This window comes from Tursiops truncatus, chromosome 21 (genome assembly GCF_011762595.2).
Source record: "Tursiops truncatus isolate mTurTru1 chromosome 21, mTurTru1.mat.Y, whole genome shotgun sequence".
NCBI lineage: Eukaryota > Metazoa > Chordata > Mammalia > Artiodactyla > Delphinidae > Tursiops > Tursiops truncatus.
The window spans coordinates 6,715,415-6,741,116 of NC_047054.1; the positions used below are offsets into that span (position 1 = coordinate 6,715,415).

The 25,702-nt window shown below is 43.1% G+C and overlaps 1 protein-coding gene and 1 long non-coding RNA gene across 2 annotated transcripts in view; one reads left to right on the top strand and one right to left on the bottom strand.

Annotated features, from left to right (window-relative positions):
* The window catches only part of MCPH1 (microcephalin 1), a 229,828-nt gene that overhangs the window by 169,185 nt on the left and 34,941 nt on the right, over positions 1 to 25,702 (bottom strand). Inside the window, 2 exon segments of the mRNA XM_073798651.1 lie at positions 11,193 to 11,251; positions 11,254 to 11,301. Coding sequence (XP_073654752.1) covers positions 11,193 to 11,251; positions 11,254 to 11,301 — 107 coding nt within the window.
* Positions 2,480 to 12,018, top strand: LOC141277501 (uncharacterized). The gene is made up of 3 exons (XR_012328988.1): positions 2,480 to 2,512; positions 7,221 to 7,356; positions 11,813 to 12,018. It is a non-coding gene; the product is annotated as an uncharacterized lncRNA (long non-coding RNA).

Genomic DNA, 25,702 nt, shown 5'->3' on the forward strand with positions numbered 1-25,702 from the left:
AATGTTCTCGAACAATGCAATAATAGAACTGATCAGTAAAGTGTCAGTATCAGTTTTGAATACTCATATGTTGGATAAAGATGAATGTTTATAGTACAAAAAACAAGCATAGAGAAAATGTATATTTGAGCTATGCATCAATACCCAATCTGTTTAAAAAATACACATATATCACTTCACTTATTAAGATCTTTATCTAACAAACTTAACATCTAACACTGAAACTCCCAGGGGTCTACGCGTCTACCCATCTCCTGGCCCTGAACGTATGGGGGACTAGAGGCAATGAAGCCCTAATATCAAGGAGCACACTGTTGTGGACGGAATGTCTGTGCCCCCCAAGTTCCTATGTTGGAATCCTAACCCCAAGGTGATGGTGTTAGGAGGTGGGGCCTTTGGGAGGTGATTAGTTTCTGAGGGTGAAGCCCTCATGAGTGGGATTAATGCTCTTATTAAAGGGACCCCTGAGAGCTGCCTCGTCCTTTCTGTTGTATGAGGACCCAAGGCTGGGCCTTGATCTTGGACTTCAGCCTCCAGAAGTGTTGTTTATAAACCATCCAGTCTGTGGAATTCCATTACAGCAGCCTGAGCAGACCAAGACACCGAGAGTGCCCCGTCTTGTTTTTATGCAATCCATTTTCCACTCAAGGGAACCAGTTTCATGGAGAAACGGTGCCAGAGCAAGGAAAGGAAGCAGGAGCCCAGGTCATCTTAGTGTTCTAGAAGGGAAGGAAGAGCATGAAGGGGAAAGGGGCTGGGGAGAGGGCAGCTCCAAGGGGCTCACACAGGCTCACCCTGGGACCCCCTACCTGAACAAATGACAACCCGCCGAATGACGTGCGAATCTGAGTCCATGGGGCGCGTGGAGGGAGAAGGGACATACAGAGTGTCCAGGAGGGCAGGGGCAGATGGCTGGCCTGAGCCTGGCTCTCATCCCCTGCCCGTCACCAGTAGGCAGACAAGGACTGGCTTCAGGGATCGACCCCTGCCATGTGGCCTTTGAAAGAAACTTGCTCTCATTGTTCAGGTCCGGTGAAGGGCATAAGTTCCTTCACCATATACTCTCAATATACCCCAAACTCACCAAGTCTGGCCCTTAGGAAACAAGAGGGGTAGATTTGGGGGAAAATATGCAATTTCATGGGATGTCCAGGCTAGACCTTTTACTTTGAGACAAAGACACACTTTGCTGTACACCTGAAACTAACATAACACTGCTAATGAACTATGCTCCAATATAAAAATAGAAAGAAAGAAAGAAAGAAAGAAAGAAAGAAAGAAAAAGGAAAGAAAGAAAGAAAAGAAGAGGAAAAAAGAAAGGAAAGAAGGAAAGAAAAAGAAAGAAAGAAAGAAAAAGAAAGAAAGAAAAGACAAAAAGACACACCCTTCTCCCCTCCGGCCCTGGTGCTTTGGGCTCCCACCACAGCCGCACCCTCCTCCGCAGTTTTTGATTCCTAGTTTCCCATCTTTTGCCCCACCTTTGTGTTCAAACTTCACCCGAGGAGCTGGAGGGACACGGTAAAAAATACCAGAAGCAAAGAAAAAAGCTGCAATCTGATCAACGCTGAGAAAGATTTCAGAGCCTTTTTTAAAATGAACAGAATTGGATTTTAACTCGTGAATTTATTCAGAAGTGAAGAGCAGAAGACGTTTCTGCAGAAAAATAAGATAGCATAAGTTCAGAAGGGGCAGTTTTTGAAACTAAAGTCACTGATGATGAAGACCAGAGTAAGGACCCCTCCAGGCCAGGCTGCCCCGTTTCACAGCCATTGTACGCTACACCGACTCACCACTGACAGATGAACTAAATCTGAACTCATATCCAAAAGCCACAAAAGCATGTGACAAAATCTATTTGAAATGCGTCCTATTTTATTTTCTAACAGTCTATAATAATGCCTCATTGATTTTGAGTTGTGGTTTCATCTGTCATTCTTCCATTTAACTCCTTTCCATCTGAATACTGCTGTTTTTATTTCTTTTTTTAACTGCTAATATCCAATAATTCATATTCTTAAGTATTATTTGGAAAGCAATAACTTTGAACCCGAGTCGAGAGAGTTGAAGAGACTTAAGGAAAGAAGTAATAAATATCTTGTGATTGGAGAGGCCAGCGCCGCTCCTCCAGAGCAGACATGAAAAGCCTGCTTGGGAAAACCACCCACGTTTAAAGTGAGCTCCAGCTCTGTGGACACATGGGTGCAGCACTGCGTCTCCGTATGTGTGCGTCCTGGCGTAGCCTAGCAACATCACAGACGCAGCGCTGGGTCCCTTGTCGCAACATCCCTCTGACGTCAGTGGGAAGAAGCCGTGAGATCGGAGGGCCCCCTCCTGCCTCCTCCCCGGGGCCCGCTCTTTGGCGCGGTCCTCGGGCTGCGCGGTTCCTTCCCCCGGGCGCGTCCAGCCATAACAAAGCTCGGAGGGCTTTCTTCCCAGGGCTGGCTCAAGTGAGAGGAGGCTTTTTTCCAGAAACCTCCCAGCAAGACTTCCCTTCGCATCTCATTGGGCCGAAGTGAGTCATATTCCCAAACCAGCTGCTGCTAAGAGAAGCAGAGCGACCACGGTTAGCGTGGACGGGCGGTCTGAGAAGAGAGCCGGTGTGAGCCGGGGACCTGGAATCGACTCGCAGGCAGGAACGGCCCGCGCCGCGGCTGTCGGTGAAGAATGAGTATTTACACCGGGAGGGCGGCAGGGGCCGAGGTGGACCCGGGGCTGCACCCGTGTCTTTCTCTTCCTTCTCTTCAGTTCCTTTACTCCCAAAGAAGCCGTTCTGATGGGTTTTTTAAAGTTTCACGCTTGCTACTTCGGCAAGTTATTGTTTTGCTTATGTTTTTTAAAGATTATTTTGGACGTGGACCCATTTTGAAGTCTTTATTGACTTTGTTACAATGTCGCTCCCGTTGTATGTTTTCGGGTTTTTGGCCGCCAGGCAGGTGGGATCTCAGCTCCCCGACCGGGAATGGGACCGGCACCCCCTGCATTGGAAGGCGAAGTCTTAACCGCTGGACCTCCAGGGAAGCCCCCATAGGTTTTGCATATTTTACAGAGATGAATTTGACATTTCTAAGCTAGGTTACTGTGGTTTACTATCGCTTGGCTAACATCCCCCAAAGGTCCTACTTAGCAAGCTAGACCTTAGGAACCGGCAGCTGTGACTGTTCACATTTGGAAGGTGCCTCTCAAATTGGCCCAGCCTGCCCAATGCCCACCGTAAGATGGTAACAGGATTTCTGGCAGTTTCCTCTCTCGGCCTCGTGACCTCCGCAGGGGGTGGGGGGCTCTACCCTGGCCCCTACCTTGACGTGGCCCAAGATGACTGCGGGCGCTCAGGTGAATGGCCTCAGCGCCAGCCCAGCGGCTCTCACACCAAGCACCTCCCGTACGGGACACACCTGAGGGTTTCTGAAGCACACACCTTAGAACATGCACAACGGCAGCCACGGGGCGCGGAAAATACAGTAAAGAAAAGGTGCTGCCGCTTGAAGATGCTCTTTGAATGTTTTCTCTATAAATATTTTCTTCTCATACACAACAAGAAAAAAACAACACGCTAACAAAGCCAAAAGCAGTTGCTACACCACCGAGAGGCCGCGGGTTCCCAGGGCTTCGGAGCCACATCTGGGGGCGGGCGCGACACCTGGCATAACCAACACACTCCCGCGCCCCCAGTGCCAGCTCTGGGCGCGCTCTGCCAGAAACGGTTCATCGAAGGGATGGCGGATCCTTGAAACACCCGTGCTCGAAATCTAGGGTGCCTGCAGTCTCTGCCAGCTCATCTCTCTAATTATCTGTCTTCAAAGGCCCCCCCCAGGAGACAGGCCCCATCCGTGGAGGGCAGGAGGTGTCTGAACAATGGAGTTATTTACGTGGAAGTTACAGAGGGTGTCATCCTCCAGGAAGTGTGCCAATTCCCCTGAGTAGTAACAACATGCTCGCGGAACTGTCAAGAAACAAAATAAATATCACCTGTCATGTGGATGAGTCACTGCTATTTGAACTTGAAAGTTAAACTTAAAAACAAAGCGGCCCACCAGATTATACGCTTGCAGCCAAGCACACTATCTCATGGCAAAGAGACAAGTCCTGGAATTACTGCAGACTGTAAAGCACACTCACGAAACAGCGGAGTCTCCAGCAGGGCTGTGAAGGGCTCATTCAGGGACCTTTCCGAGGAGAGGAGACACCGGGGAAAAGAACACGAAACGTGGCTCAGACACCCGACTTCTTTATTCCGGAGGCTTCCGTCTCCCCAGCCCTCCTGGCCCCTGCCCCGGACAGCCCACCCACCCAGGCTGGACCTGCGCTCGAGCCCCCACGGCCGCCCCACGGCCCAGCGTATCTTCTCATGCCCCTGTGGCCTCCCTTCTGCCTTCTCTCGGCTGCAAGCTTCCTTCTTCGGAGAAGCCCGACCCGGACAAGCTGTGATTCCAAACCTACTGCCCTCCGAACAAGGGCTCGCTGGGAGTTCTCTGCAGCACCTCCGCGCGATGGCGAGATGGAAAGCTCTTTCTGGAAGAGGTCTCGGTGCTTGAGGAACGGCCACGATGAGCAGCGACAGTGAGCACGTTACGTACACCTCACGCAGGTCTCCTAGGAGAGCCCGGGTATTTTCAGGCAGTTGTAATGGTATGAGAAGAGAGAGGGAAGCAAATCACCAGAGCAGGGATCCGGGACCGGGAAACGCACACCGCCTGCCTCCGGGTAAGGCGACGGGGGTTGATTTCACGCTAGAGACCTGAAGAGACGAGGCTCCGTCTAACCCTGCAACACAGGCTCTCACCTGGGGGGATGATCGTCACGTCTGAACCATGTGGGGGCTTCTCGAAAATGCACCCCAGCTCTCCCTCCCCCCATGCCCTGAGGTGCCGTTCTGGCCCAGGCATGACTGTGGTCAATGAATCCAGGAAGAGACATAGTTTGGGCCATACTGGAACCTTGAGGGCCATTTTCATTACAGACACGTGCCAGTCTCTGGGGGGGCGAGGGAAGCGGGTGGCAGAGTGACCCCCCCAGTCTGCTTTGAGTCCATATGTGGATGTCATCTTCACCCACATTTGTGCTGGAAAACAGAGCTAACTTTTGTTGAGTGCCCATGAATATCAGGGATCTACCATCCTCAGCTCTTTGCAGGTTTCGACTCATTTAATTAGCACAAACCCTTTGATAACGCTATTATTATGCCTGTTTAATATAAAGGGAAGCAGAGGCATAGAAATACTAATCTACTTGTTCAGTGTGACAGAACCACCACACAGTGGAGTCTGGCTCAGGAATCAACGCTTGTGGCAACGATGTCCTGCAATGGAAACCTTCCTTCTTTCACTAATACGAGGCCATTTCACACGTTTAGGAAGAATATTCAAAAAGAAATGAGGTATACTATGATGATTACAACATCACTGTGTGATGGTTAGAAGCACCAGAAATGGTGTAAGATATAAACTCAAAAAGCAGAAGGGAAATTCGTGCAGCCTTTATTCACTCAGCAAATATTTACTAAACACCAATTTTGTGTGTCATACTGTATTACGATGAGTATTAAAAGATTAAAGCTCGTGTCCTAGAGGGCTCATATCCTAGTAAAAATGTGAGAACAAGCAATTTTTGGAACATATGTAAACCGTTATTCATTTGCTTTCTGCTCTGTTTAAGAAACTTGGACATTTAAGCACTTGATCTAGCGTGTAGTGTCTTTTTTTTTTTTTTTTTTTAAACCACAGTCAAAATAAGTGTACTTGTACAATTTGAAGTATTTGGCCCTTCATGTCTGTCTAAGCCTCCAAGCTTGTGAGAACTACCTGGACACTTCCTGTGCTCTGACCCAGAGTTCACCCTCTGACGGGCAATCCTGCTAGGCAGAGAGGGCCCCAAAGCAAGATTTAAAACCACAGCCACTAAGGAAAGCTGGGTTTTCTTGTCCAGTGGATGACTTACCTTAAAAGAAAAACTGGGGGGCTTCCCTGGTGGCGCAGTGGTTAAGAACCTGCCTGCCAATGCAGGGGACATGGGTTCGAGCCCTGGTCCGGGAAGATCCCACATGCCGCGGAGCAACTAAGCCCGTGCGCCACACTACTGAGCCTGCGCTCTAGAGCCCACAAGCCACAACTACTGAGCTCATGTGCCACAACTACTGAGCCCACGAGCCACAACTGCTGAAGCCTGTGCGCCTAGAGCCCGCGCTCCACAGCAAGAGAAGCCACTGCAGTGAGAAGCCCGTGCACCGCAATGAAGAGCAGCCCCCGCTCGCCGCAACTAGAGAAAGCCCACGCGCAGCAACAAGACCCAATGCAGCCAAAAATTAATTAATTAATTAATTTTTTTAAAAAAGAAAAATTTTGTTAAGGATAATAATATTTGAACAAAAATAACAAGAATAACAGAAGTAGTAGAATAAACACTTTGGAGGAAAAACCCCACATTTTCATATGTATTCACCATATCACTAGCATTAATGTTATATTTATCTTCTTCAGGTTCTATGTCTGACAATATTAAACAAGCAACTAACAAGACAGGCTACGATCTGTCAACATTTTATATTTCTCCCTGTGAAAAGATGGCAGAAATAGATTTCCTTGTCAATGACCCGTGTGTTGTAAGCTAAGATTATGGAGGTGATGATATTGCTTAACTGGAGTCTCAAAATATAAAAGGTTCAATGAATTTATAAGCATATGTTAAAAGTAATAAGTCTTGGGCTTCCCTGGTGGCGCAGTGGTTGAGAGTCCGCCTGCCGATGCAGGGGACGCGGGTTTGTGCCCCGGTCCGGGAGGATCCCACATGCCGCGGAGCGGCTGGGCCCGTGAGCCCTGGCCGCTGAGCCTGCACATCCGGAGCCTGTGCTCCGCAACGGGAGAGGCCACAACAGTGAGAGGCCCGCGTACCGCAAAAAAAAAAAAAAAAAGTAATAAGTCTAAAAAAGATAGTTTCCCACTGATGTACAAAATGACTCTTCCCACTAAAAGTGGGTACTAAACCAAATAATCACTAATGGAAATTATAGCTCTGAGATTTTGTAATTCTTTATTGAATTATATCTGTTTTCCCTCTTTAAGAGATGGTTAGTGTGTCTTTTGCAACCAATGACTTGCACGTTCATCTGAAAAATTCTGCTGACTTGGTCTCTCATTGTTCTTTTCTCAGAGAAGGATTTATCCCATCTCTAATTAGAGGGAAAAAAACTGTTTTAATGGCCATTAAAATTCACCCATTATTTCCAGGAAGGATCGACTAAGTAGTTCGGAACAACCTCCCCATCGTGAACAGTTAGTAAAGCTGGACGGACACAAACCCACGATTCGGAGACACTGCTGAGCTGATAGGACAGTGAATCACAGGAGGAAGAGAAACCCTCAGGTGAGCAAGGGGAGAGCTGGCCTCACAGAGAGAGAGGCTCAGCCTCAGATCATCTCAACTCCTGGTAGGAAGACATGCCCAAAATAATAAAACATATTAGAGGAACGTACGACAGAAAACAAAGAGAAACAACAGATAATAAAGACAGAAACTAAGGGAGCCAGAAAACAGTCACCCGGTTTAGATTTCAAAATAAATATGCTAATTATGCATAAAGAAATAAAAGACAAAATTAATAATTTTGGCAGAAAGCTAGAAATTTTTAAAAATCCAAATAGAATAACAAAAACTGAAAAATACAATAATGAAGTTCTCAAATGCAATATATAGGTTTATCATAAGAGTACACCTATAATATAAAGAGGGAGAGGTGAAAGGGAAATCAGTAGAAAATACCCAGAATGAAATAAGGAGATAAAAAAGGAGAGAAATATAGAAATATAGAAAAATCACGAGGCATGGGATACATAAGGCTCAGGTAACACATGTGAGTGAATTTCCAGAAGTGGAAGAAAGAGAAATGAGACTTCTCCAAAGCAGATGGAAGACCCAAAGACCTGCGACCTGCAGCAGGCTGGTGACAAAAGCAACACTCAGGGAGAGTTGCAGCAAAACTACAGAAAACCAAGAATGAGAAGAGTTCACTCAGAACCTGCTGGGGCTGATTTCAGCATCTTTTTGGATGCACCAGCATCCTTCCCAGGCCACACCTCCTACCCAGGCTGTGGTCCCTACCCACAGGCTGCCCACTTTCCACACTGCACTGTTACACAGCACAGAACTTAGGATTCACAGCTTCACAGGCCTGCTCTGCAGGGCTGCCCAGAAGGGACATTACCCGTAGGTGCTACGTCAAGTTTAAGATTAAAAAGATCACTAGGGTCCTGGGACACATCCGCTTCAAAAAGTTTTCATATTGACGGAAACAGCATGGACGCTAGCCCCCATGTGAAAATGTAAAAATGCAATCCTATACTCTAGACCCAACAGTTCTCCATTTCAGTAGAGGCACGTGCTTTAATTATTAGCTGATGAAAGATATTTCCTGTAAAGTTGCTTTACTCAACATTAAAATCCAATTACAAGATATTTTTTAGGAAATGTCAACAATTGTTGTGCTCGATGGAATCTAATCCCTTATATATACTTATACATAAAAACGTGACTATGTTAAAAAGTCTGAAATTTCAGTTTAACACAGGTTGTCTTGAAACCTAATAAGGAACAAAAGCAAGCAGGTAAGACCTCAGTTTTGGTAGGGAAAAAAGGGAATGACTGGATACTATCATAACCCTCAAGACTAACATTATATTTGTAAGTTACAGATCAGAGACCTGTATTTAATTCACCAATTCACAATCCTTGTGCAGCTCCATGGTAGACTTTTAATACCAGTCAACTAAACTTAGTGTTTTTGCTGACTTGCTATAACATAACAATATAAACTCCACTCCCCACACCCATACTCCAAGATCTCAAACTGCCAGGAAGCTGTATCTTTAAACTTTTAAATTGCATTTTAAGAAATTTCTATTGTCCTTTGTTTTAACCTGTGCAATGATAGACCATGACCATTCATCTCTATATTGGTATCTAAATTTAAAAACGCTTATCCCATAAGCAAACAAATCAGGATTTTAAATTTTTGTCTTTGTTTTTTACAAGTCTAAACAATAAAATCAGTTTATATGAGACGTGTTTAGAAACAAACAGAACTTCTTCCAGGATAAATTACTTGTTTGAACTATGCTAGACAAAGTCCCTAAGGCACAAAAGTGGTTTCCAAACTTTGCTTCATGTTAGAATTAGCTCAGGAGTTTTAAAAAATCCTAGTGCCCAAGAGGCACCCCATAGTAATGACATCAGGCTGTCTGGGGGTGTGAGCCAGGAATCTTAACAAAATTCAGATCCCCAGGTGATTGCAATGTGGGGCAACGCTGGGGGCCACTGCCCTCAGGCGTGGCGAGTTCTCGATACATCAGAGAAAAGGCTGTGCAGTGAATGGGGATAAGAAATGGATTAGGAAGAAGGCCACATGGAAGACAGTAGATCCAGGTTCTGCCCTGAGGGAGATGTGGTACCCACGGTGAATTTTCTGCCCTGAGTACCGGTTTCTTTCTTGTGAAGAAGGAGATTCTACTCCATGTGGGGCTTTCACAGCTCATTGCTGTGATGTAAACATCACCTGGGAAATGCCAACTCAGAGGGTCTCAAGTAGGACCAGAGAATCTGCACATTTAAAAAGTCCTCCAGGGGCAGAAGACCTAAATACACATTTCTCCAAAGAAGACACACAGACGGCCAACAGGCACACGAAAAGATGCGCAACATCGCTAGTTATTAGAGAATGCAGATCAAAACTACAATGAGGTATCGCCTCATACTGGTCAGAATGGCCATTATCAAAAAGTCCACAAGTAATAAATGCCGGAGAGGGTGTGGAGTAAAGGGAACCCTCCTATACCGTTGGTAGGAATGTAAACTGGTGCAGTTATTATGGAAAACAGTATGGAGGTTCCTCAAAAACTAAAAATAGAGTTACCATTCCTGGGCATATATCCAGAGAAAACTCTAATTCGAAAAGATGCATGCACCCCAATGTTCATAGCAGCACTATTTACAATAGCCAAGACGTGGAAGCAACCTGAATGTCCATCAATAGATGAATGGATAAAGAAGATGCGGTACATATATATAATGGAATATTACTCAGCCATAAAAAAGAATGAAGTAATGCCATTTGCAGCAACACAGATGGACCTAGAGATTGTCATACTAAATGAAGTCAGACAGAGACAGACAAATATCATACGATACCGCTTATATGTGGAATCTAAAACATGACACAAATGAATTTATTTACAAAATGCAGACTCACAGACGTAGAAAACACGCTTATGTTTACCAAAGGGGAAGAGGGGGTGGTGAGAAGCACATTAGGAGTTTGGGAAAAAAAAGTCCTCCAGGCGATTCTTTCACACCGAACCAGCAGTGATCACTCCCTTCAGCACTGACGGAACGCATCTGGAGGAGCAGGACATAGATAGCACCGCACACTTCATAAGTATCAGTGGAATGAATGCCAAACAGGTTTTTTCTTAATTTTTCCAAAGGAAAAACATTAAGTGGCCATGCTGCAACTAGGAAGGAGACTGGAACACAGGGCAGCAAAACCTAAATGCAGCCGCAGGGCACCAGCTCTCTACCGGGGTCACCCACGGGGCAGGTACAAAAGCTGTACCAAGATAATGAGTGGCTAATTCAAAAGTTCAGCAATGAGGGTAGATGCTGAAGAATCAACAAATGCAAAGCCCTCCCCACATTATCCGAGTAAGCCTCCAGGGCAATGAGAGCGCCACACAGCCTCAGAGAAAGAGCCGGGTTCCGAGGCTGCAGCCACGGAGAAGTGGGTGCCCGAGCCTCAGTACAAAAACCTTTCCCTCCGATGGCTTCGGGTCAAACCATGATTAGCTCACAAATGGAAGATGGTTGGGTTCTTCACCTCCTACCTAGTGACTGTTTATTCAGACTACAGAACAACAGCAGTTGCTGGCATGACCAACCTTCCCTGCTCGAGGGAAGCTGGCGGCATTTTTACAAGCGAGAAATGCGCTGGCAAAGGGGCAAGAGGAGGCCTCTTCCACCAACAGTAACTCTCTGCCCTGAATGTGACCAACGTTCTTGGTTTTATTGTCAAGAGTTTCCCAACATCCACCCATAATTAATTTTTAAAAATCAAATACAAGCTGGGCAGAGGAGTTTATGTTTCATTAACCCAGAGCAGATCATGATGCCTCAGCATCGGAAAGTTTCAAACAATATTTTCACACACCAACCTTCTGGCCTTTCTCTCTCTTCCTTGGTTCCTCATGAGGTCTGACGAGATCCTTGAAGCTTCCCATGAGCCATCCAAAACATCATGCCTTGCTGGTCCTCTTTTAACACCTAAAACCCAAGTGGGTTGAAGATTAGTTAGCACTCTACATGGACTGAATACTAACGCAACTTAAGCTGAAGAAAAAACTTTTAATTAATTTACTTATGCATTGTGGTAATAAGAAAGTATAGCCTTTTAAAATAAACATTGCATACTCCTTGCTTGTTGAGATCTAGTTAGAACATTCAGTTTATTCCACTCCAATATCCCAAGCAATTCACTAACTCAAGGGTCAGAAACAACTGTGCCTGTCCCATGAAAATGTACCAGTTCGACAGAATCCCATGCATCCCGTGATGATGCAAAATGATGCCTATACCTCATGCACTATTCAAACTCCAATTCTTAGGTTTTTACATACTGACCAAAGCCCAGCTTCTCAGAGAAGGCAGTTCTGTATTAGAGGAAATAAGTAACCTTAGCTTTGGGGTGAGTCTGAGTTACTCCAGCCAACAGTCTTCGGTACAAAGTTTCAGGTTACAATCTACAAATGACAGGCGGTGATTTTACTCCCCACAGACTTCCACCTGAGACCAACCTCTCGTCATGAAGACACACAAACCAAAAAGAAGATATTCATCACGTGAAATCCAGTCTCGTCAGATGCTAAACGGTGTAGAAACCCTAAGTAGCCAACAATGCAGTGTGAAATGTTTGATTCATCACTGCTACGACTTTACGTTGTGCTCCCTACGCTCATTCTTTCCTCCCCAAATAGTCTGCCTGATGTCTGACTTTGTTGATACTTTGAAGAAGGACTAAGCGTACCAGCCACCACTTACACGGTCTCAGTAGGAGAATTCACACCTTGACACGAAGGGCACACAGCGGCCTCGGGGATGCTCAGGTCCCGGCCACTGCCGTGCCACACACCCACCTTCCGTGTCATCCCCCTCTGTCACTGACGGGCTTATCAACAAATATCTAGTGCTCAGGGGCCGCCCACCAGAGATGCGAAGATACACAAATACTGTCTCCGCCCTTAGGGAGCTCACAACCCAACACAAAATGTAGACATAGAGAAATGAACATGATACAAGGCTAAAATGATTTAAGAGCCATCGGGAATTAAAAATCATATAACATGAGAGTGACTGTTGCGCAGATATTTCCATAAATAGGATGCTCTGATAAAACAGATCTAATTAAGTTTGGAGGATCTGATTTGAAACTTTTAACTCTTCTTTCAAAAATGGGGTTTTAGCTCAGTGAAAACAAAATGCAGAACAACAATGCTTAAGTATTTCACTGAATTCAAACTAGTTATCTTCAACTTGGGCCCCCAAAATCTTTTAAGGTCAGGTCCTGACCCACCTATACACCCCAATACTGGATTCCTTCGAGGCTCGAACCAGTCACATGCTGATCCCACCATCTCCCCAGCAAGCTTGTATTTCTCCCTGTGTTTCACTTCTCTCCCAGTCCTATTTCAGTCCCAGGTGACTGCCCAGCCCCGGCGATGGCTGCAGCTAGCTAAGTAGAGATCTTACTTGGAGTGGACGGGTTCGTAGGGCGCGTGAAAGGACATTCTGCACACAACAGCTCGTGCTAAGATCTAGCTATGCTACGCTTCCCACTTGCACTCATTTTGCCTCAGTTCTAGCTGAGAACAACGAAACAGGCTTTAAAGCACCTTGTAGACATAAAGATCCAGGTTACGCATTACAGCCATTTAAAACTTAAGACAGACTGACATTGCTAATGACATGTTTTCACAATCATGCAGTCACAAAACGATACAAGCAAATGATTTCTTATGTGGTTACATTAAAAGAGCATTTCACAACAGCTACAGTCATTGACTAATATGTTCTCTTTAAGGGTGTCATCAGTAAACCCAAAGCAGCTGAGAGTGCCAAGGAAGGTGAGAACAGGCAGATCAGTGAGCAAACATTGGCCCCATCTTCCTGGCTCTCTACCTCTTGGAGACTCTTTGCTACGGTTGCTCCTTAAGTGGGCTGTCATTGCCTCAAAGGTGATTTCACCATAGCCCATGAAGTCATCCTTTACTGAAGGGTCCTAGCTCAATGTCCCTTGCTAAGACCTCCCACCTGAGGTGCAACTTGATAAACCCAACCACCTAACGGACACCTATCATGAACGCCCCCAAGACATTTCGGCTGATGTGCCACGGTCCACCCTGTAGCTGTTCTTCCTTCGACATATCCCAGGGTGATGGGTGTTATCAATCGTCCAGGACCAGTCATAGATCCTAGACTCTTTTCTCTCCCCTCATTTTCATTCTTCATTATATAAGTGATTCACTGCCTCGATTTTCAAAAAAGGATCAAATACAGAGAAAAAGAACTTCACAACCCCAGGCTGTTTATTATTGTTATGTTGCCTGAATTTTCCCCATTCAGAAATTTGTCTGGGTCATCAATATCATCAAATACTGATACATCAAGGTGAGAAAGTGAACTCACTCGCCTCTCAGAGTCAATTAGTTAAATCACTACCTTCCCTCACCCCATGGAAATGAGCAGGATTAAGAGAGACTTTTGATACTAAGGGAAGATCTCTCTGGAGGCAGAACCAGGCGAAGGCAGCACGAGAACATACAGTTCAGAAAACCATTAAATTTATTAAGAGAAACTTGGTCCATGAAGACTAGGGGACATGGCTTCCAGATGGCGGAGGAGTAAGACGTGGAGATCATCTTCCTCCCCATAAATACATCAAAAATACATCTACACAAGGAAAAGCTCCTGAAAAACACCTACTGAATTCTGGCAGAAGACCTCAGACTTCCCAAAAGCCATGTGGCTGACAGGGTCTTCATGCTCCAGCGGGGTGTCAGGCCTGAGCCTCTGAGGTGGGAGAGCCGAGTTCAGGACATAGGTCCACCAAAGATCTCCCAGCCCCACATAATATCAATCGGCGAGAGCTCGCCCAGAGTTCTCCATCTCAACGCTAAGACCCAGCTCCACTCAACGACCAGCAAGCCCCAGTGCTAGACACCCTATGCCAAACAACTAGCAAGCCAGGAACACAACCCCATCCATTAGCAGAGAGGCCACGTAAAATCAAAATAAGTTCCAAGACACCCCAAAACACGCCACCAGACACAGTCCTGCCCACCAGAAAGACAAGATCCAGCCTCATCCACCAGAACACAGGCACTAGTCCCCTCCACCAGGAAGCCTACACAACCCACTGAACCAACCTTAGCCACTGGGGAAAGACACCAAAAACAACAAGAACTACGAACTTGCAGCCTGTGAAAAGGAGACCCCAAACACAGTAAGGTAAGCAAAATGAGAAGACAGAGAAACACACAACAGATGAAGGAGCAAGGTAAAAACGCACCAGACCAAACAAATGAAGAGGAAACAGGCAGTCTACCTGAAAAAGAATTCGGAGTAATGATAGTAAAGATGATCCAAAATCTTGGAAATAAAATTGAGAAAATACAAGAAACTTTTAACAAGGACCTAGAAGAACTACAGAGCAAACAAACAATGATGAACAACACAATAAGTGAAATTTAAAATTCTCTAGAAGGAATCAAAAGCAGAATAACTGAGGGAGAAGAATGGATAAGTGACCTGGAAGATAAAATAGTGGAAACAGGGCTTCCCTGGTGGCGCAGTGGTTGACAGTCCGCCTGCCTATGCAGGGGACACGGGTTCGTGCCCCGGTCTGGGAAGATCCCACATGCCGTGGAGCAGCTGGGCCTGTGAGCCATGGCCGCTGAGCCTGCACGTCCAGAGCCTGTGCTCTGCAACGGGAGAGGCCACAACAGTGAGAGGCCCGCGTACCGCTAAAAAAAAAAAAAAAATAGTGGAAATAACTACCACAGAGCAGAATAAAGAAAAAAGAATGAAAGGAATTGAGGACAGTCTCAGAGACTTCTGGGACTACATTAAATGCACCAACATTAGAATTATAGGGGTCTCACAATAAGAAGAGGAAAAAAAAGGGACTGAGAAAATATTTGGAGAGATTATAGTTGAAAACTTCCCTAAAATGGGAAAGGAAATAGTCAAGTCCAGGAAACACAGAGAGTCCCATACAGGATAAATCCAAGGAGAAACACTCCGAGACACATATTAATCAAACTATCAAAAATTAAATACAAAGAAAATATATTAAAAGCAGTAAGGGAAAAACAACAAATAACACACAAGGGAATCCCCATAAGGTTAAGAGCTGATCTTTCAGCAGAAACTCTGCAAGCCAGAAGGCACTGGCAGGACATACTTAAAGTGATGAAGGAGAAAAACCTGCAACCAAGATTACTCTACCCAGCAAGGATCTCATTCAGATTTGATGGAGAAATTAAAACCTTTACAGACAAGCAAAAGCTGAGAGAGTTCAGCACCACCAAACCAGCTCTACAACAACTTCTAAAGGAACTTATCTAGGCAAGAAACACGAGGGACGGAAAAGACCTACAATAACGAACCCAAAACAATTAAGAAAATGGGAATAGGAACATACATATCGATAATTACCTTAAATGTAAATGGACTAAATGCTCCCACCAAAAGACACAGATTGGCTGAATGGATACAAAAACAAGACCCATATATTTGCTGTCTACAAGAGACCCACTTCAGACCTAGAGACACATACAGACTGAAATTAAGGGGATGGAAAAAGATATTTCATGCAAATGGAAACCAAAAGAAAGCTCGAGTAGCAATTCTCATATCAGACAAAATAGACTTTAAAATAAAGACTATTACAAGAGACAAAGAAGGACACTACATAATGATCAAGGGATCAATCCAAGAAGAAGACATAACAATTGTAAATATTTATGCACCCAACATAGGAGCACCTCAATACATAAGGCAAATACTAACAGCCATAAAAGGGGAAATCGACAGTAACACAATCATAGTAGGGGACTTTAACACCCCACTTTCACCAATGGACAGATCATCCAAAATGAAAATAAATAAGGAAACACAAGCTTTAAATGATACATTAAACAAGATGGACTTAATTGATATTTATAGGACATTCCATCCAAAAACAACAGAACACACATTTTTCTCTAGTGCTCATGGAACATTCTCCAGGATAGATCATATCTTGGGTCACAAATCAAGCCTTGGTAAATTTAAGAAAATTGAAATTGTATCAAGTATCTTTTCCGACCACAACGCTATGAGACTAGATATCAATTACACGAAAGATCTGTAAAAAATACAAACACATGGAAGCTAAACAATACACTACTTAATAACGAAGCGATCACTGAAGAAATCAAAGAGGAAATAAAAAATACCTAGAAACAAATGACAATGGAGACACGAGGACCCAAAACCTATGGGATGCAGCAAAAGCAGTTCTAAGAGGGAAGTTTATAGCAATACAATCCTACCTTAAGAAACAGGAAACATCTCAAATAAACAACCTAACCTTGCACCTAAAGCAATTAGAGAAAGAAGAACAAAAACACCCCAAAGTTAGCAGAAGGAAAGAAATCATAAAAATCAGATCAGAAATAAATGAAAAAGAAATGAAGGAAACGATAGCAAAGATCAATAAAACTAAAAGCTGGTTCTTTGAGAAGATAAACAAAACTGATAAACCATTAGCCAGACTCATCAAGAAAAAAAGGGAGAAGACTCAAATCAATAGAATTAGAAATGAAAAAGAAGAAGTAACAACTGACACTGCAGAAATACAAAGGATCATGAGAGATTACTACAAGCTACTCTATGCCAATAAAATGGACAACCTGGAAGAAATGGACAAATTCTTACAAAGGCACAACCTGAAAAGACTGAACCAGGAAGAAATAGAAAATATGAACAGACCAATCACAAGCACTGAAATTGAAACTGTGATTAAAAATCTTCCAACAAACAAAAGCCCAGGACCAGACTGCTTCACAGGCGAATTCTATCAAACATTTAGAGAAGAGCTAACACCTATCCTTCTCAAACTCTTCCAAAATATAGCAGAGGGAGGAACACTCCCAAACTCATTCTACGAGGCCACCATCACCCTGATACCAAAACCAGACAAGGATGTCACAAAGAAAGAAAACTACAGGCCAATATCACTGATGAACATAGATGCAAAAATCCTCAACAAAATACTAGCAAACAGAATCCAACAGCACATTAAACGGATCATACACCATGATCAAGTGGGGTTTATTCCAGGAATGCAAGGATTCTTCAATATACGCAAATCAATCAACGTGATACATCATATTAACAAATTGAAGGAGAAAAACCATATGATCATCTCAATAGATGCAGAGAAAGCTTTCGACAAAATTCAACGCCCATGTATGATAAAAACCCTCCAGAAAGTAGGCATAGAGGGAACTTTCCTCAACATAATAAAGGCCATATATGACAAACCCACAGCCAACATCGTCCTCAATGGTGAAAAACTGAAAGCATTTCCACTAAGATCAGGAACAAGACAAGGTTGCCTGCTCTCACCACTCTTATTCAACATAGTTTTGGAAGTTTTACCCACAGCAATCAGAGAAGAAAAGGAAATAAAAGGAATCCAAATCGGAAAAGAAGAAGTAAAGCTGTCACTATTTGCAGATGACATGATACTATACATAGAGAATCCTAAAGATGCTACCAGAAAACTACTAGAGCTAATCAATGAATTTGGTAAAGTAGCAGGATATAAAATTAATGCACAGAAACCTCTTACATTCCTATACACTAATGATGAAAAATCTGAAAGAGAAATTAAGGAAACACTCCCATTTACCACTGCAACAAAAAGAAAAACACACCTAGGAATAAACCTACCTAAGGAGACAGAAGACCTGTATGCAGAAAACTAGAAGACACTGATGAAAGAAATTGAAGATGATACAAACAGATGGAGAGATATACCACATTCTTGGATTGGAAGAATCAACATTGTGAAAATGACTATACTACCCAAAGCAATCTACAGATTCAATGCAATCCCTATCAAACTACCAATAGCATTTTTCACAGAACTAGAACAAAAAAGTTCACAATTTGTATGGAAACACAAAAGACCCCGAATAGCCAAAGCAATCCTAGAAAGAAAAACAGAGCTGGAGGAATCAGGCTCCCGGACTTCAGACTATACTACAAAGCTACAGTAATCAAGACAGTGTGGTACTGGCACAAAAACAGAAATATAGATCAATGGAACAGGATAGAAAGCCCAGAGATAAACCCACACACATATGGTCAACTTATTTTTGATAAAGGAGGCAAGAATATACAATGGAGATAAGACAGCCTCTTCAATAAGTGGTGCTGGGAAAACTGGACAGCTACATGTCAAAGAATGAAATTAGAACACTCCCTAACACCATACACAAATATAAAATCAAAAGAGATTAAAGACCTAAATGTAAGGCCAGACACTATAAAACTTAGAGGAAAATATAGGCAGAACACTCTATGACATACACCACAGCAAGATCTTTCTGACCCACTTCCTAGAGAAATGGAAATAAAAACAAAAATAAACAGATGGGACCTAATGAAACTTAAAACCTTTTGCACAGCAAAGGAACCCATAAATAAGATGAAAAGACAACCCTCAGAATGGGAGAAAATACTTGCAAACGAAGCAACGGACAAAGGATTAATCTCCAAAATATACATGCAGTTCATACAGCTCAATATCAGAAAAACATACAATGCAATCCAAAAATGGGCAGAAGACCTAAATAGACATTTCTCCAAAGAAGACATACAGATTGCCAACAAACACATGAAAGGATGCTCAACATCACTAATCACTAGAGAAATGCAAATCAAAACTACAATGAGGTATCACCTCACACCAGTCAGAATGGCCATCATCACAAAATTCAGAAACAGTAAATGCTGGAGAGGGTGTGGAGAAAAGGGAACCCTCTTGCACTGCTGGTGGGAATGTAAATTGATACCAGCTACTATGGAGAACAGTATGGAGGTTACTCAAAAAACTAAAAAAAGAACTACCATATGACCCTGAAATCCCACTACTGGGCATATACCCCGAGAAAACCATAATTCAAAAAGAAGCACGTACCACAATGTTCATTGCAGCTCTATTTACAATAGCCAGGACATGGAAGCAACCTAAGTGTCCATCAACAGATGAATGGATAAAGAAGATGTGGCACATATTATATACAAAAGAATATTACTCCGCCATAAAAAGAAATGAAATTGAGTTATTTGTAGTGAGGTGGATGGACCTAGAGACTATCATACAGAGTGAAGTAAGTCAGAAAGAAAAACAAATACCGTATGCTAACACATATATATGGAATCTAAAAAAAAAAAGGTTCTGAAGAACCCAGGGGCAGGACAGGAATAAAGATGCAGATGTAGAGAATGAAACTGAGGCACGGGGAAGGGGAAGGGGAAGCTGGGACGAAGTGAGAAAGTGGCATGGACTTATATACACTACCAAATGTAAAATAGCTAGCTAGTGGGAAGCAGCCGCATAGCACAGGGAGATCAGCTTCGTGCTTTGTGACCACCTAGAGGGGTGGGATAGGGAGGGTGGGAGGGAAATGCAAGAGGGAGGAGATATGGGGATACATGTTTATGTATAGCTGATTTACTATGTTGTACAGCAGAAACTAACACACCATTGTAAAGCAATTATACTCCAATGAAGATGTTACAAATAAAAAAGAAAAGAAACCTGGTCCATGTTTTGTCCAGGGCAGAGAAATACAAAATAAACTTATTCCCGACAATCTATCCTCCTGCACAGCCTACTTTCCTACTTCCAAGACACAGAATTAAGACTAATAATATTGTTACTAATAATATATTAAAGCAATTAATATTTACAGGTACAAGACACTCTAAGATCAACTATATCGAAGAAAAAAAGGCTTCTGAAGGCTGATTTTTAAGAATCTATAATTTTAACAATAAAGGCGTATACTAATCAATAGAAAATGTTAACGCGGTCACAGTGGGAAATTTCTTCTGAGCTCCTAAAATCTGAATAATGAATTATTTAAGAACAATGTAGAATGCAGAATATTAAAACTGTGGAAAGAGCCTTAAAAGACTCCCAGGAAAAATCCTTTCCATATATACTTTTGGGATTTGGATACGTGCCAGTTCACAAGTTCTATACAAGCAATACTCAGGTGACAATACACACACACACACACACACACACACACACACACACACACACACATTCATTTGCTAAAATATCAAGTTCACTTTGTTAACCAAGAAAACAAAAATAAAATCTAATGATGATCTTCAAAAGATGATGTGGAATCTTCTCCTTTATAATCATTGTAGAGATAATTAAAATCTGGATTTTAAATACGTGTATCAGTTTTAATACCATATAACCTCTCCCATTGGGGGTCATCTCTCCATCTTTTGAATTGCCTGATCCTCATATATGGATTAACTTGACTCCGTCTTCCCTGCATGTCTAAGCTCCTGAAGGGAAATGGACAGAGCTTTACATCATTAACTCTCCTTGTGCTTATGTGCTGGACATAGGTGATTAGCGAATAAATGAATAAATACACAAATAAACAAATCAAGCAGTCAAATAATCAGTGGGTTCTAATATCCTCCTTGTAGCCACATAGGTTGAGTAACTTACGTCAAGCTGTTAGGATTTCTTACCTCCAGTGAGTGGTCTGGCAGGTTCTGGAGAAGAGGGTGTGGAGAAACACTCTTCTGAATATATTTCTATTTTACTTGAATTACCCAGAAGTACAATAATTAATCTTCAATTTTAAATACTTAAGGGATACATGTACACGTATGCCTACCTACTTGGTACAATAGTAAATCATACTTTCTCTTAAATGAAGAAATATTCAGAATATACAAAATGTTCTACACTGAATAAGAATACGTAAGTGCCTATAATTTGCTGGGCTTTGCTTTCGTAAAACATGTATGAAATATTTTTAATTAATTCAATTGAAAATGGTATATCTGCTGATGACTTCAGTGAGATGTATCAACTACATCAAAATAAGATTATCACTTTCTCAAAAGGCTGCAAAACAAATCTGAAATTATAAAAGCAATTCTTCCCTGCCTGGGGTTACAAATGAAGACATATACAAAATACCTTCTACAGACAATTACTATAGCATTTTTGCCTGTAATTCTCCAGCAATTAAAGTGATAATCCAGATAAACCCGCTACTGAAGCATGTTAATCACTTCTCTAAGCAGACACTACTATTCATGTCACCTTGTCCTTCAAAGCCAAGACCAAGCCTCATAATCCTTCCCAACTCAGAGACACAGGCAGTGACCACCAACAAACCCACCAAAGCCAGCAGACCCCTCCTGCCATTTCTGTCCCAAGGATTAGTGCACCAAGACAGAGCAGCACAGTGTCGTGAAGGCTGTAAGTTAGCACATTTCATCAGACTGTGTGACATGAAGTACGTGAGCTACTGCTTCCCTATCAAGACACCCCCGCCAGTAGTGGTGAGCTCACAGAAACATCACACTTTAGAGACAACTCCTATAAACCCTCCCGCCCAATACTAGATGCTTTGTTAACTGGCAAAATGGATGAAAGAAATGAGTGGTAACTGGTGATATCATCGGCTTGTTAATCAGAGTAATGGATGCCAGGAATGTTTCTCAGTTAAATTCATGGATTGGCTAGAATATCACAGGGCCCTCCTACCCACGTATGAGTAGGGCACGTGCCATAGCTGGTACCCAGGGGTCATATCCAAGACTTGGTCCCTAAATGGTCCTATAAGAAACTGCAGGGCTGAGGGTTATCTAGTGGCCTGATGCTGCCCAGTTTCCAGAAATGAGCCCCGAGAATCCCGTCTGCCTCTACTAAACCTTTCAGATCAGGTACGGACAGTTAACTTAAAGGACAAGACCGGGGACTTCAGCTTATAGGTCTGATCTGTGGACAGTTCCCCATCTGCATGCCAATCATGTTTTATAATATCTGCGTGTCTGGAGACAGAGCTGGTAGACAGAGCTTGCAGAAGACGGCAAACTAGCCTTCATCAACCTCTACTGGCGACTATGATTCATCCAAAAGAACCTAATAATTGGACATGGCCAATCTGTTTAGATAAGGCACGTGTCTGTGCTGACATGCAATTCCATCATCCACAGCAAAGCCTCTCTCAGACCAAGGGACCACAGTGAGGGTGTGGGTGTGGAAAGGATTTCCTTCTGCTCCTGCCGGTGGCCACGCGGCACCCGTGGGACCACTCCAGCCACCTTTGTTACTGAGAAACGAGCATCGGCCAAGCTGTGTGCTAATTCAGGATGATGAATCGGCTTTACCTAGTTGACAGTGAAAACGGACCTCAGGTGGGCATCCGAAGAGCTGTGGTCAGCAATGCCACAGGGGGTGGAAAGCCATTTCCACACGTAAGTGACATCTAGCAGCTTTACATACTTCCTGTCCTGCGGTGCCAGAAGTTAAAACAAGAAGATCTCCATTGTCGTGCTAATTTGATGTGGATGTGTCTCCCACAAGCAAGCTCCAGTTCCAGCAACGTTTTGCAGACCTTGAGGCAAGAGCAAAGGGGATTTACTCAAACCCCACACGACTGCACAGCGGAGGAGCTTCACCTGCTCCAGGAGGACGTGCTACAGGGCACACGCAGCGGACACTAATAAAAGCCTGTAGATCCTTCCGAGGCAACATGTGCTCGATGAAAACCGCCTGCTTCGGGAGTGGTCGGCTATCAGTGTGAAACGGCATTTTCAAAGGTGAAGTACGTAAAATCTTATTACACGTCAGCCTTAATAAACATCAGCGATCAATTTTGATGAGATCACTCAATCTGAACCCCAATTAAGTTATTCTTCCCCCAAAGTAGAATTCTACTCTCATTAGACTTGTATTACAAAAAAGTTATACTCAACTTCCAGTTCAGCCGATAAAAATTTTGTAAAAATGTCTTTTTCTCATTGTATAACTACCTATGTACCTTGATTTTGCCTCCTGGCCCGCAAAGTCTAAAATATTTACTATCTGACTCATTACAGAAAAATTTCATTGACTCCTGAAACATATTTTAAAATGAGGTAGACCTATTGCTCTGTTGATACTGATACGGAAACGACGTATTTTTCAAAAAAACAGATTTTAAGGCAATGGGATAATGTAATCCTACGTATGCGATAAAATCCCCCTAAAACATCTTCTTGCACTTGTGTGTTTGTACACACACACACACATACACACACGCACACACACAATGTCTGGAAGGAAACACAACTGCTGGCTGACTGCCTCTAGCAGACACTCCCAGGGTTACATCCAAAACAAAAATCACAACTGGTTACTCCCTGCTTGAAACCCGCCAGTGGCTCATCACACTTGAAAACAAAACAAAGCCACCCCAGGCTTGTCGGGGCCTCTCTGACTGTACTTCCTGCCCGTCTCCCTCAGCCCAGAGAGCTGTCGCTATGGTGGCTTCCTTGCGGCGCTTGTGGGCATTTTCTACCTCAGGACATTTGCACTTGCTGCTTCCTCAGGCTGAAACATGATCCCCAGCCACGAGGTACCTGTTCTCCCACGCCCAGGCCTGTGAGCCAAGGTCACCTCCTCCGAGAGGCCTTCCCTAACCTAACCAGCGCCCTTGTCTCACACGGCACGCTACCTGGCATGATGCTGACGTACACCTGCTGTCCCCTCCTCCTCACTAGGATGTAACCTCTGGGGGGCGGGGGCGCTGCCTCCTTCTCTGCCGTCTCCCTGGGAACTAGAAGGGAACCCGGGACACGACAGGTACACAAAACCCTTGTTAAATGAACTAACAGAAAGGGGTAGATGAGGAGAGTAGGACAGGATGATTTTACCCTTTTTAGCAGTTTCTCTTACACTGAGCATGTATTTGTGTATTTTTATGAAACTAGAGAATGAAAAGCTTAGAAAGAAAACAATTATTGGTTAACATGATTTCAAAGGTTATTCTAAAAATCAGAAGTTTCTCCCTCCATTCTTGTTCTGTTAACGTTTATCACTGAGTGTCTTTGTAACCTCTTCTCACAACCTTTGCTGCACACTATCTTAGACACTGACAAGGGTGATGAGTAAAAGTGAACGGAAACAGAAATTGAAAAAAGACTTTTATTGCAACATAAAAGATTTGCAGAGGTACAGCTTGGAGTACAGAGTGGGCTTCCCCGCTTCGCAATTTCGGCATCTACGAATGTCTAAGGTAGCCCGCAGGCCATGTGCTTTTACCTGGGCGGGGGCGGGGGGGGGCTCCCAGAGAGAGGTGAGATGCCAGGTGGACTGACTGTGGACCACCTAAGACATCAGTGGGTCTTTATTTTACCACCATAAAACAAAGACCTAGGTTTAGGCTAGACAATAGGTAAGTCTTTTCCTGTCCTATATTCAATGATTTTCTCTCTCTTGGGATGACGTAAAACAAGACCAATCTACATGTCCTTACGTTAGGGAACACAGAATATCTGATTCCGTCTCTGAGATTCAGTTACGCCAGGGCCCTGCCTACAGCCCGTGAGCCCCAGAACCCTCGGGGCCCTGGACATGGCGGTGAGCCCCAGAGCATGACCATCACACTGTGCACAGCACTGGGGCTGCAGGGTGCTCACACCGCCTGGAAGCAGATTTTTTTTTTTTTTTTTACTTGACTTATATTTGCATGTCATTAAGCATTATTCAAAAGCTGAAAGAATACACAAGATGAAAACTGAGAACGAGAATGTAAGCTTCAAGAACGGGATAGTCTTAGCTACCAAAATAATTCCGTACACTCACTGTTTTATATTAATTTTAGGCTTGACATGATTTTAAAATAAATATTTTGAAAACACATACTAACCCTAATGGAACGTAAAATATAGTTTTATGTCAAATTTTATATATTTTATAAATACATAATAAAGTTTTATATATATCAGAAAGCTCAGACATAAAAAGAAGGTTAATGATATACAAATTAAATTCTTTTACTGAGATGATTTTGGGGAGTTCATACCCAAGGAAAAGATATGCAATGCATCTGTGATTATATTTCAGTCCATATAACTTCTCCAACTTGAAAAGGGTGGTTAAAATGATTCAAGGAGTAGAGAAATAATGAAGAATAAACTTGGCCTTATCAAAATTTTAACCCAATCTTTAGGTGAAGGTGGTTTAAGTTCAAGATTTCTTCACTTTTGCTTGCTGAAACCTGTCTGTGCTTATCATCAGAAAGTGCAAAACTGTTGCTACTTTTGCTATGACATAGTTCATTACTATGGTTACAACTAAATTACAGATAGGAATATATCTATTTAAATGACGTGCTTAAAGCAAATAAACAGAAATCTAATAAGGCCTGTTACAATGAACTATTTACTTAAAAATACTTAAAAAATTTCTTCATAGCTAAATTGCCCAGTTTCTTCAAAAATAAATATTAACTTGTTTCCACATTTATTTATCTTTTCTTAACAGAATGAATGGCTTACACTCCTCAATTTCCCTTCTAAA